Source organism: Dreissena polymorpha, chromosome 7 (genome assembly GCF_020536995.1).
Source record: "Dreissena polymorpha isolate Duluth1 chromosome 7, UMN_Dpol_1.0, whole genome shotgun sequence".
Lineage (NCBI taxonomy): Eukaryota > Metazoa > Mollusca > Bivalvia > Myida > Dreissenidae > Dreissena > Dreissena polymorpha.
Window position 1 is genome coordinate 15,499,755 of NC_068361.1, and position 14,286 is coordinate 15,514,040.

The 14,286-nt window shown below is 38.9% G+C and overlaps 1 protein-coding gene across 3 annotated transcripts in view; it reads right to left on the reverse strand.

Annotated features, from left to right (window-relative positions):
• Positions 1-14,286, reverse strand: part of LOC127838381 (E3 ubiquitin-protein ligase UBR4-like) — a 179,398-nt gene that overhangs the window by 78,038 nt on the left and 87,074 nt on the right. For 2 of the 3 annotated variants that reach the window (XM_052366097.1, XM_052366096.1), the window contains exons 53-61: positions 12,042-12,258; positions 11,084-11,147; positions 9,947-10,081; positions 7,979-8,174; positions 6,063-6,227; positions 3,777-4,007; positions 2,754-2,866; positions 1,538-1,708; positions 481-531 (exon numbers count right to left, since the gene is read on the reverse strand). In XM_052366097.1, coding sequence (XP_052222057.1) covers positions 481-531; positions 1,538-1,708; positions 2,754-2,866; positions 3,777-4,007; positions 6,063-6,227; positions 7,979-8,174; positions 9,947-10,081; positions 11,084-11,147; positions 12,042-12,258 — 1,343 coding nt within the window. The remainder of the gene's footprint in view (positions 1-480; positions 532-1,537; positions 1,709-2,753; positions 2,867-3,776; positions 4,008-6,062; positions 6,228-7,978; positions 8,175-9,946; positions 10,082-11,083; positions 11,148-12,041; positions 12,259-14,286) is intronic. The other variant, XM_052366098.1, reaches the window with a different exon arrangement.

Sequence of the window (14,286 nt, forward strand, 5' to 3'; positions counted from 1 at the left end):
AGCCCTGACTGATTTGTTGAAACTACAACACAACCCTATCTGATTTGTGAAAACTACAACACAAAGTGAACCCTCACTGATGTGTAAAAACTACAACACAAATGCATAATACCAGGCTGGTAAGATTTCACACATAATAAATTACTTGTTTATTGACTTATGGAGAACGATAATGTAAAGATGAGCTTTGTATCTGCGTTCATCATGTTAGGATATATAACATGTGATGATTTTTGTATGAAGCACTTCTTTTGATAATTTAACCCTTTCAGTGCGGGAACCCAATTTTGAAGGCCTTTGCAAACAGTTTGGATCCAGATGAGACGCCACAAAACGTGGCGTCTCATCAGGATCCAAACTGTTTGCTATTCTGATAGTATTCTTTGAAAAAAAATTGAAGAAAATGCTAATTTTAGAAATTCAGCAGAAGACATTTTAGCAGACGACAAATTTCCCAGCATGCAAAAGGTTAATACTAACCTGTTGCTGGCTAGCCAGTCTCAGGCCTTGCAAATTTAATCCACCTCCATTCTGAAAACATGTGAAATGTGTTAACTCATTAATGCCTAGTGGACTCTCCCATCCTTCTAAGTTGGATCAATTTATTTCCAAAATTAGGGATGTCTAGTATATTTCTATATTTAGAACAATTCTCACAGAAATTCCTTTAAGCAAACAGCGTAGACCCAGATGAGACGCCGCATCATGCGGCGTCTCATCTGGGTTTACGCTGTTTGCAATGTCCTTTTTTCAGGACGCTAGGCATGAATGTGTTAATACAAACAAGAAAAGCACTAATACTGATGAATGCTCCCCAACATGCTTTGTTAACAATGTAATACATGAGGAAGGCAGAACTATAATAATCGCAAAATGTTAATATTTATGAACACAGCTATACAAAAAATCTAAGCAGACATTAATTAAGTACCGGTTTTACCCAGACCATAAACTCAACAGTCTCTCAATCAGGCTTTTTGCACATTCTTTGTATAACAATTAAAAGCTCTCTGTAAAACAATTAGACTAATTAAAAATTGATAGATGTCTTGCAATACAAGAATATAACACCTCTGGGCCTTGTCGTTTAAGTAAAGACTAGAGAGCCTTAACAATCATGCTTGCTCGGCTGCGGGTGCAGTTTTGAATAAATGAAAGCTTGTCAGATTTTTTTTCCAGGTCACAGTGACCTTGACCTTTGACCTAGTGACCCAAATTTGGGTGTGGCATGTAGAACTCATCAAGGTGCAGCTACATATGCAGTTTCAAAGTTGTAGGTTGAAGCACTTTGATTTTAGAGCCAATGTTCAAAACCTTGACAAAATTTTAAGGTTTTAGCATGATGCGGACGACAACGGACACGACGACTGACACAACGAGCTGGCTATGACCATACCTCGGGTTTTCTCCGAAAACAGCCATGCTAAAAAACAATTTTGAGCTTTCCATTCAATCAAGCTAAAATAAGAAGGTTTAAACTAACACTTGGATTGAGTGGAGTTTGGGGCAAAACAAAAACTGTTACAGCAGACTGTACCTGTTCTTGAAGACTGAGAGCTATGGCCAATTCCACCATGGTCTCATCATCAGCGTCAGGGGGTATGTCCACCACCGGGTTGAAGCTGCCCGCCGCCCTCTGGAGCAAGGCCTGAAGTGGGTGGGAATCCTCTCCGTTCGAGGGCTCCATCACCAGGGGATCACTGCTCTCCTGAAGTATGCAGACCAGTCTATGGATATATGCAGACCAGTCTATGGATATATGCAGACCAGTCTATGGATATTTGCAGACCAGTCTATGGATATTTGCAGACCAGTCTATGGATATATGCAGACCAGTCTATGGATATATGCAGACCAGTCTATGGATATATGCAGACCAGTCTATGGATATATGCAGACCAGTCTATAGATATATGCAGACCAGTCTATAAATATATGCAGACAAGTCTATAGATATTTGCAGACCAGTCTATGGATACATGCAGACAAGTCTAGGCCTATATGCAGACCAGTCAATTGATTTATGCAAACCAGTCAATTGATTTATGCAGACCAGTCAATGAATTTATGCAAACAAGTTGATGGATTGATGCAGACCAGTATATTGATATATGCAAACCAGTAGATGAATATGGGCAGACCTGTCAGTGAAAATGGGCAGACCAGAAGATGAAAATGGGCAAACCAGTCAGTGTAAAGGGGCAGACCAGTCACTGTAAAGGGGCAGACCAGCAGATGGAAATTGGCAAACCAGTAGATGGAAATGGGCAAACTAGTACATGGAAACGGGCAAACCAGTCAGAGGAAATGGGAAGACAAGCAGTTGGAAATGGGCCAATCAGTCAGTGAAAATGGGTAGACCAGTAGATGGAAATTGGAAAACCAGTCAATGTAAATGGGCATACCAATCAATAGAAATGGACAAACCAATCAATGGCTATGGACTAACCATTTAATGGAAAACCTGTTGATGGAAATGGGCAAACCAGTCAATGAAAATAGGCTAACCCGAAAATTGAAATGGACAAACCTGTGGTTGGAAATAGGCAAACCAATTAGGAAGACAGTTTATGGAAAGGGCAAATCAGTCAATACAAAGGGGAAAACAAGCCAGGGGCAAACCAGTCAATTCCAAAGAGCATATAAATACAAAAAAGGTTGGTGAAGGGCATTACTTTGATCAATGAAAGTAATGGTTCTGATGATATTGAAAGAATACTTGACAAAGGCCATACAATATTTGGAGAACTCACCACAATTTCCATGTCCATATCTTCTTCCTCATTGTTATCTGGAGCCTCACATATTGCAAGAGACTGAACAGCTGTTGTCTCTGGATTACTGTCCTTCACTTCTCTTTCTTCTTCTTAAAAGTTAATTATTTGTGTCGCGTTCTGAGAAAACTGGGCATAATTCATGTGCGTAAAGTGTCGTCCCAGATTAGCCTGTGCAGTCCGCACAGGCTAATCAGGGACGACACTTTCCACTTTTATGGTATTTTTAGTTTCAAGAAAGTCCATCCTTACCGAAAATCAAGTTTAGGCGGAAAGTGTCGTCCCTGATTAGCCTGTGCGGACTGCACAGGCTAATCTGGGACGACACTTTACGCACATGCATTATGCCCAGTTTTTTCAGAACAAGACACATTTTGTCAAAAGAAGAATACAGGGCTTTTTAAATGTCACAAATGTAACTGGTTAATGCTTTCCTACTCAGATACTTATTTTGACACTTTGGTAGTCCCTTAGAAAATCCCATTGAATGGAAGACCTTTCTTACAAGCTTAAAGTTGTAAAGCCCTTCATTTCCCACCCTTAGATAATCATGTGCAGCATAAAGGAATAAAACCTGATTTGGAAGTATTTGCAGGCTGTTCTAGTTTTATTCTGGTTGTATAATATAGCCATTTTCACTTGATTCTGAGCCAGAAAGGGTACATTAAACACATATTGATAGTTTACCATAATTATATCTACCTGCTAGAACTATGATAACAACAAGCATGACCCATAAACAAATGACCCCTAAAATTTGTCGTGGACCCATTTATTTAAAGCCACAGTTGCATAGTACATATGGTGTCTGCCTAGCCACCGCAGAGTCAAGGGTTCGATCCCAACTGTGGGAGCGTTCCTTAGAAATCCCTAAAAGACATCAAGTACTGGTTCTGCCCAGAAAACAGATTCCACAGCGTTTCAATAAGCCATAGGCTTTCAATGCAATCAAGCTAACATTAAATAGGTTAAAACAAAATTTTCTAAGCAAGCTGCCCCTACCTGGAGAATGGCATCGTGGGGGTGACGGGATGAACACCCTCTTCCTCCTGGCCCTCGGCCTCAGGGCTCGTATCAGAGCCTGCTTGCATGCGAAGCTCACGCTTGAGTCTCTGTCGAGGAGCAGACGGGCGTACAGCTTGCTGGCCAAGGTCACATGGTCAAGGTCGCTGACCGTGAAGGCGTGAATGATCTCCACAATTGCGCAAACTGTCGCTTCCACGTGGGCCAGTCCTGAGGGATTGAGAAATGTGTCTAACTTCAGACAAACTGACTAATAGAGGCAAATATTGTAAAGCCTCGTATTTATAAGCTGCCAGGTGGGCTGGTCCCAAACGATTGAGAATGATTTGATGTTAAGAAGATGTGTCTTATTACAGACAAACTGACTTATACATGGGTCAGTCCTAAGGACTTTAGGACGATTTGATGTAATAAACGATCAGGGGTGTGATTGAGGCAAAGTCAGAGGGGAGGAAAGTTTTGTCGACTGATTTTGACTACACGAATGGCGCGCATAACGCAATGACAAACCTGAAAACAGACATTAAAATAAACAACTTCTTGAACTTCATAACACTATTTCTTTATAAAAAGCTGTTAAACTTCACATTTAACATACTGATGATGCAAAGTAAACAGTTAAGTAAGTATTTATTGTGATCAATAGCAGCAGTTTTTCAATGTATTGAATTATAGTTAATGGACTAAATATAAACAAACACACTTGAGTGTTCTTCTTGTGTTAATGATGTATTAACTGAGTTAAATTAATATATTTAATTTGTTTACCTTTCAATATCTTGCATTTCACATCTTCACTCAGCTCAACGCTATTTCAGTAAACTGAACAGCGTGACAAACATAATAAAGCAGAATATGCATATGAATCTGATTATACACAAACCCACAGACATATAAATCAAATCATGTTTGTCTATTTCCATGTTCGAACGATACTCTTCTAAATTGTTTTACTTTGCGAGTAGACTAAACTCCAATTTGCAAACACTGGTTTCCGTGACACAAATTCAGTGGGCACATTTCTTAACAAAATATGTGTTGCTTGTATCTAAAACGTAGTCTTTTTTTTTTGACAAACACATTTCATTATTCCTATCAGACTAGGTGATGTCAGTCGTTTATTCGATTGCTATTTGTCATTTCAATAATCTTAATTTTCTCTTCACAACGGCGCCATTTGCAAACAAATCAGCTGAGCGCATTTTAAGAAAACGATTTTAATTGGAAGATTGGGAAACAACAGCCAATTATATCGCTCGTTTTAAAAATGCTTAGGCAGAATCTACCAGTGTAAAATGCCGAGAGATTTCACAGGCCGCGGATATTTCGGGCCGCTTATGAAATACGTCCGCCGAATCGGTGGTAGCCCCTCTCCCCCACATTTTTATAAAACAATTTACGCGAATCTCAGAAGTGACCTCCGGGACAACCCAATCCGCGGAAATCCGCGGATCTGCGGAAAAATCACACCCCTGACGATGTGTCTAATCAGACATCAATGGGGCCGTCTTCATTTGAGAAGGATTTGACATACACAAAAATGAGTCTAATTACAAACTGACTGATACAGGAACACATTCTTAAGTCTCGTATTAATAAGCTCCTGTTGCACATAATGTCTGTTTGACAAAGTCATGTCCATACAGAAAGCATATGTAGGGACATGCATACAGCTGTCACCTATCTTTATGTAGACATATTGAGTAAAACTCTACTTAAAAGTTCTTAAAGATTATTACAGTTGCAAATTATCATAATGTCTCTGTTTTAAATATAAAAACTGGCTGGGCCTTGCTCTATGAAAACAGGCTTAAATGCATGTGTGTTAACCCTTTGCATGCTGGGAAATTTGTCGTCTGCTAAAATGTTGTCTGCTGAATTTCTAAAATTAGCATTTTCTTCGATTTTTTCAAAGAATACTATCAGAATAGCAAACAATTTGAATCCTGATGAGACGCCACGTTCTGTGGCGTCTCATCTGGATCCAAACTGTTAGCAAAGGCCTTCAAAATTCGGATCCAGCACTGAAAGAGTTAAGTGTACGCACAGGCTAATCAGGGATGACACACTTTCCACGCTCATGAGATTTTTTTCAAGAAGGCTCTTTTAACCAAAATTCAGTTAATGTGAAAAGTATCATTCCTGATTCACCTGCACATGCATATCTTGGATGACACTTTATGCATATGCATTAAACCCCGTTTTCCCACAGTGCAGCCCATGGCTTATGAATACGGGCCCAGGCCATTTGATAGGACTACATACCGGGCAGGCATACAGGAGCAAGCATGGGATTGGCAGGCCTCGCTGCCAGCAATCTCCAGAAGGCCTGCATCATCTGTGAGACGAAGTGACATCGCTCACTGCCCTCCAGGTGTCCCACAATGGCTGGGGTCGGCTCTGGTCTCTCTAGGTCAACAACTTCCAGGACTGGAATCATGCGAAAAAGGACACATAATTATTTGATTCAAGCAAATGACTGCACCAGAAAAACAAGAGGGCCATGATGGCCCTGTATCGCTCAACTGTTTTTTATGCGAAAAAAGCGTGCAATGTGCATGGGTTGAAATGTACTCAAGCATGTGACTTTCTCTTTCTATCCCTCTTCCCACTGAGCCCTTAAAAGTGGAAGGGGGAGCATTTTTATATATAAATTTGGCCCCAGGGGCATACTTTGAACAAACATGGTAGAGAACTTTAAGATTTTAATACATACCAAATTTGGTAGAAATAGGCCCAATGGTTATGGACAGGAAGATTTTTAAAGTTTGCACAAAAGAGGCTTTATATAAGCATATGTTCAGTTTTGTGACCCCTGGGGCAGAGTCAAATTTGAGCCCAGGGGAATGATTTGAACAAATTTGGTAAAGGACTATTAGATGTCACTACATACCAAATTTAGTAGCACTAGGCTCTATAATTATGAACAAGAAGATTTTTAAAGTTTGCACAAAAAAGGCCTTATTTTAGCATATGTTCATTTTTGTGACCCCCGGGACAGGGTCAAATTTGACCCCAGGGGCATAATTTGAAAAAACTTGGTAGAGAACTTAAGGATTTTAATACATACCAAATTTGGTAGAAATAGGCCCAATGGTTATGGACAGAAGATTTTTAAAGTTTGCACAAAATAGGCCCAATATAAGCATAGGTTCTTTTTGTGACCCCTGAGGAACGGTCAAATTTGATCCTAGGGGCTTAATTTGAACAAACTTGGTAGAGGACTATAAGATGTCACTACATACCAAATTTGGTAGCCCTATGCCATACGGTTATGGACAAGTAGATTTTTAAAGTTTGCACACAATAGGCCTTATTTTAGCGTATGTTCATTTTTGTGACCCCCAAGGCAGGGTCAAATTTGACCCCAGGGGCATCATTTGAACAAACTAAGTAGAGAACTATAAGATGTCTTTACATACCCAATTTGGTAGCCCTAGGCCCTACGGTTATGGACAAGAAGCTTTTTAAAGTTTGCACAAAATAGGCTTTATATAAGCATATGTTCATTTTTGTGACCTCCGGGGCAGGGTCAAATTTGACTCCAGGGGCATAATTTGAACAAATTTGGTAGAGGACTATTAGATGTCTCTACATACCAAATTTGATAGCCCTAGGCCCAATGGTTATGGAGGAGAAAATTTTGACAAAGTTTTCACAAAATAGGCCTTATATAAGCAAATTTTCAATTTTGTGACCCCCGGGGCAGGGTCAAATTTGACCACAGGGGCATAATTTGAACAAATTTGAAAGAGGTTCACCCCAGGAACATTTGTGAGAAGTTTTATCAGAATTGGACTTGTAGTTTAGGAGAAGATGTTTAAAGAAAAAGTTAAAGCACGCACACACGCACGCACTATGGACACAGGACCATGACATAAGCCCCGCTGACCTCTGGCCAGTGGAGCTAACAAGAGCTGTCCCAAGACTGAATCATAGTTGTGGCTTCTACAGTGGCAACAAGGTTTTTCTAAGATTTGACCCAGTGACCTAGTTTTGGGACACACTTACCCAGATTCAAACAAACTCGGCCTAAGAATAGGTCATTACACAATTGCTAGCCCTTTTATTATGTTAAAATCTATCTGTGAATCCTGGTAAATTTAACCAATACTAAAATATTCCCCAAACAAACTTCTTAAAACAGTTCTGTTAAAAACACAGCATATCAAATATCATACCCTCTTTTTCATCTTGTTTCTGTGTATCTCTGTTCCTGTGCGTGGCCTGTTCAGCAAACTTGACCAGGTTAGTAGGTCGCGACACGGCCACAGACCTTGACGTCACCAGCAGTCTTTGGAACGCCTCAACGTCCATCACGGGGGCGTCGCCTTCACCAGTGAGACTTTTTATTACGCTGAGCAACTCTGTCTCGTCCTAAATCAAACAAAAAACAGAGTTCAAACAAACTGTTGCATAGACACCAAGTACTGGTTCTACCCAAGAAATGGACTCAAGAGCAGTTCAATAAGCCATAAGCTTTCGATGCAATTGAGCTTAAATACATAGGTTTAATCTTAAAATGACAATGTTGCAACCATATTTTTGATGTAGCTCAGTTTACATGATGCAAAGCCAACAAGAGCACCGCATAACGGGTGCCACGCTCGGCTGCGAACAGCTTGTCATTTTTAAAATTTTTTTTTTAGAGGTCACAGTGACCTTGACCTTTGACCTAGTGACCCAAAATGAGTGTGGCGTGCAGAACTCATCAAGGTGCATCTACATATGAAGTTTTAAAGTTGTAGGTGGAAGCACTTTGATTTTAGAGGCAATGTTAATTTTTTTGTTAAAGTTTTATATTAGAGGTCACAGCGAAATTGATCTTTGACCTAGTGACCCAAAAATGGTTGTGGCATGTAGAACTCATCAAAGTGCAACTACATATGAAGTTTTAAAGTTGTAAGTGGAAGCACTTTGATTTTAGAGCGTTATATGTTAAAGTTTGATATTAGAGGTAACAGTGACCTTGAACTTTGACCTAGTGACCCAAAAATGGGTGTGGCGTGTAGAACTCATTGAGGTGCATCTACATATGAAGTTTCAAAGTTGTAGGTGGAAGCACTTTGATTTTAAGGCCAATGTTAAGGTTTTAGCACGTCGCCTACGGCGGACGAGCTGGCTATGACAATAGCTCCGAAAACAGCCTCGCTAATAAAATCACATGATAAAATGATATTGCTGTTGCCATAAAGTTTGATCTACACAGTGAGCGAATTTATCTCATCTGATTCAGACCCATCAGAAAAGAACATAATTGCGTCTTGTGATACAATACATTAATGTTTTTCATTACGATTTTGATTTTGTATTTTTAACATTTCAATTGATTTAGATATTTTTTTATGGAGACACAAGGATTCCTTGTGAATATACATGCCTCAACCTTTTTTAATCAGGGCCATCAAGCTAGGTCATTCCTACCAAATTTCCCCCCCCCCCCCCCCCTACTGCTGATTATGTTCACCAATGGTCAGTTACTGGCATAACTATGGTGCCTTAGTACTGGTAATACAGCTAACCAAAGAAAAGTAATGGATGTATACCTGACTGCATTGATATGACTAAAATATTGTTGAAAATGGAGATAAATCCAACTATACAAACAAATCTTAAACTTCCTTTACATGATTTAATGATTCATTATACTTGTATGTACATAAATCATTGAACACATGGCTAACACTTCCTTTATATACCTGAACGATTTTGTCGTTTTTGTTTTCGTTTTTGTACACAAATGATCACAGACTTACTACCGGTAACAATTCCTTTTTGTACATAAATGATCACACATATTGCTAGCACTTCTATTTTGTACAAAAATGACAACACATATTGTTAACACTTCTGTTTTGTACACAAATGATCAAACACCAGGGCTTTTTTTCCTTCTTAGAGAATGGTCTTTGTTCATAATTTTGAATAGTTCACAACTCAAATTGCACAATTTTGAGAGATTTGCAACTCCAATTACCATAATTCTAAAAGTGCTGTGACTAATTTTTTCACAATTTTGAAACATTTGTGACTCATTTTTTTGTACATCTTATAAAAAATTGGCAACTTACTTTCTCACAAATTTAGGGACTAAAGGCTGCTTCACAAGGACCAGAAAAAAAAGCCATGCACACATGACTGAAACTGACCTTGTGTGCAAAGTAGACTGTCCTGTTGGTGAATAGTGATGCCAGCAGGGCCCTCGTGTGCTGCTGTACAGGGGCCGGGGTGGGCAAGGTCAGGAGGTCAGTGGCCGTAGCCAGGGCCTTCTCTCTCAGGGGATGCTGCAATGGGCACAAAGCATTTAGTGCTTCTAAAACATTTACATGCAAAAAGTGTCCTCCGAATCCAATTACAAATCATGCATTCAGTGTGAAACTATTGACTTTTATATTAAAATGTTAGGAAGATATGACAGGCGTGAGACATGCATTAAGTGGGGCCACTTTCTGGGAAAATGGGTCTTAATGCATGTGCTTAACCCATTGCATGCTGGGAAATTTGTCGTCTGCTAAAATGTTGTCTGTTGAATTTCTAAAATGAGCATTTTCTTCGATTTTTTTCAAAGAATATTATCAGAATAGCAAACAGTTTGGTTCCTGATGAGACGCCACGTTCTGTGGTGTCTCATCTGGATCCAAACTGTTTGCAAAGGCCTTCAAAATTCGGTTTCGCACTGAGAGGGTTAAAGACTTGTCCCTGATCTGTCTGTGCAGTCCACACAGGCTATTTAGGGACCACACTTTCCACTTTTAAGTCATTGTTCTTTTATAGGAAGTTTCTTGTAAACAACAATCCAGATTAGGCAGAAAGTTTGGTAACTGATGAGCCTGTGTAGAGTACACAGGCTAATCTGGGATGTCACCTAAAGAAAATACATTAAGCCAATGTTTCACAAAACAAGGCTTTAGTGCTTCTAAGAACATTTTTATGCTTACTAATTTTAATGCCCTGAAAAAACCTGGATTGAGATTTGAAATTAAAGTATTTAATATTGAAATCTTGGTCAGATATGACATGCAACATGATTATAATCAACATTTCAATCTCCATATACACAGGAGAAATTAATTAAAGTACAATTAACCAGCATCTTTTCCTGTATATTCGGCCACTTCAGACATTTATTTTGTTCATATCCTTACTAAATTCTTAATTAACGCAATTTAAACAGTGACACACTTTTATCTTTAATAAAGGATCTCTCTCAAACAACAAAGGCAAGGTTCTTAAATGATAACCTTTCACAGAGTTACTAAACCTTAATTTTTTTAAACATCACCAACCTTTTCATCCATAGGCATGACTGCAAAGGCTCCATCCAACACTTCTAGGGCACTGCTTAGCAACCTGCGGAAACCATAACAACGGAGATGATAAGACTAAATCTACAATGGATTTAATTCAACGGAAACTGTTGTCCCAGATTAGCTCGAGCAATCTGCACAGGCTACATAATAATGACACTTTCAGCTTCAATCAAATTGTTTGTTCAAAGGAAGTATCTTCGAAATAAAAATCCCCTATAAGAAAAACATGTTGTCCTTGATAAGTCTGTGAAGTCTACACAGGCTAATCTGGGCAAACTCTTGAAGCACATGTATTAAGTCCTTCAGTGCTGGAACCGAATTTTGAAGGCGTTTGCAAACAGTTTGGATCCAGATGAGACGCCACAGAACGTGGCGTCTCATCGGGATCCAAACTGTTTGCTATTCTGATAGTATTCTTTGAAAAAAATCGAAGAAAATGCTAATTTTAGAAATTCAGCAGACCACATTTTAGCAGACGACAAATTTCCCAGCATGCAAAGGGTTAAGTCCAGTTTTTACAGATCGTGACTGATATGAATGAAACTACCATTGATACGTAAATGAGTTCAGCGTTGTTTGTACGTACCAATTAGAAGGGTTTTTGCCAATCTTGTAAAGACCAAAATAAAATGTTTTCTGTATTGGCTTTAACACTAACTAAATATTATCGCATCTTCAAAATGACATTGGCAAAACAAACACACCCTATGGGATAATGTTAGCTGTATTTGCACCCTGTTAAACAGAGCCAACAAAATTTGATGCTGTCATGTTGTGTGGTCATGTGATTTTAGGTTTTTCATGTAATGTCGTGCTTTTGTCCATTTCACATTATTTCTTCCTGTTTTCTTTATTTCAGATAAAGATATTTAAAAAAAAAAATCATCTCTGAGCCAAAAGCGATGCCTAATAATACAAAAAATCCACCACTTACTTGTCAGCAGACGTGAGTGGCTGGTAAACTGCGGTCACACCTTTATTCTCCGTTTCCGGGGCGTTTGGAGCAGAGGGGGCTGCAGGGGCTATCTTAGGGGCCGCCTGTTCACTGAATTCATCTGGCTCTTCAGGCCAACCAAAAACCTCCTTGGTCTTTGTGAATACTTTAATGGAGTCCACCATCGTCACTCCACCTGCATCAGTGCTGGGGCCAACTGGAATTGTTACAAGTATTTGTGTTAGTTTAAACCTTTCAGTGCGGGAACCGAATTTTAAAGGCCTTTGCAAACAGTTTGGATCCAGATGAGAGGCCACAGAACGTGGGGTCTCATCTGGATCCAAACTGTTTGCTATTCTGATAGTATTCTTTGAAAAAAAAATTAAGAAAATGCTTATTTTACAAATTCAGCAGACGACATTATAGCAGACGACAAATTTCCCAGCATGCCTATTTATTTGAGCTTGATTGCATCAGAAGCTTATTGCTTAGGCTTAATGTTGCACTTTTGAGTCGGTTTCCTGGGTAGAGCTAGTACTTGGGTGTCTTTTGGGGAAATCTCAAACATGCTCCCACAAATAGGATGAAACAATTGACCTTTAGGTTACCATGGGGACACCATATCCACAATGCCACAGCTACCTTAGTATTTTTTCACAGAAATTTGAATAAATAGTCATAATACAAATTCACAAATCCGAACAGAATCTTTCATATTTTTCAAAATCAAGAGGTTTACATACTTAAAGTTTGATATTATACTTAAATGTTGCATTTTAAAGCCTAAGCCAAATACAAAGTTTTGCATTAAAGAGAAAATTACTCCACTCAGCAAACCCATGATGCTGACCATAAAGGTGTTAGCATTCCCCCCACCCTCCCGAACTGAATTATGATACAACTTAAATTTAGTGAGAAAGCTTCTATATGGAAAAATGCTTCACAGACCCTGTGCTCTTTTTTTGGCGTCAAATTTGGGGTCAAAATTTGGCCCCATTTCAAATCTCAAAAAGTCTGTTATTTTTCAAAACAAATTTTTTAAATAAAATTCATTTTAATTATTAAATACTTACCTGTTATCGTATGCTTATACTTTCCAAGGGGAAATAACTCATCCGGAATTTTAACTGGGAATCCGCCACCTCAATACCGTAATACAGGCCAGGTTAAACATAGTGCAATGCAACCTAGCCAAAAATCGGTAACCAACCCTCGATATTCTTTCAATATATATACAAAAATATTAATCGAATAGCGGGGTGGGAGGTGGGACTTACCGATAACAGGTAAGTATTTAATAATTAAAATGAATTTTATTTAAAAAATTTGTTTTAATGTCATAAATACTGACCTGTTATCGTATGCTGATTTTGCAGCTGCGGTGGGAAGGTTCGTATATATTTTCCCAACACAGTAGAACCCATAAACAGGGTTATCAGCTAATAATATCAAGTAATCTTCGTTAAAACGGTATTAATTATGACTTCTCGGACAGAGTAATATGTCTATGTCGTAAAGAAGACACTACCGTTAGTGAAACCACAACAAGCCCAAACGTATACAAATTGTATTGTTGGCACTTCAGAAAACGAAGATAAAAAGATGACAAGGTGGTCGGATTCCTCCAGTAAACAGCTTAGAGCACGTCAAAAAGTGGGGTGTGATTAATATATGCCCACAAAACAGACAGAGCTCTTAATTCATGCGGTCAGATCCTAAAAAGGAATGAATCCTTAGATAGGATAAGATTAACTTTCCTTAGTCGAGGTCTAACCCCGAGAAATAGAAGCCGCAGACACATCTCCCCCCCCCCTTTTTGGGGAAATGAAGAGTGTCTTTGAGAACCTCGAATGGACTTCTGACTAACACTGCTGAGATAGAACTTCAAAGCCCTGATTGCCCAAAGAAGTTTATCCTCATCTTCATGACTACCAGTTTAAGAAAACTTGGAAACTTGAAGGTAGAAGCCATATAGAGGACTTGATATTAAGCAAGGAATCCTGGCTGACACAACAAAGTGAAAACGACAATAGATCCAACTGGAATTGGTCGTATTCAACAGAAAAAACATGAATTTCACTTCTCCGTATGGTAAAAGCCATAATAAGAAGGAAAACCGTCTTAAAATTATATTGGAACTGTTAATAAGCCTGATGAAAAAGGTTCATAGGGAGCTCATTAAGCATCCCAACATGTTACACAAGTCAAAACCGCTTAAGAAGGTAAAGGAACGAAAAACATAGTG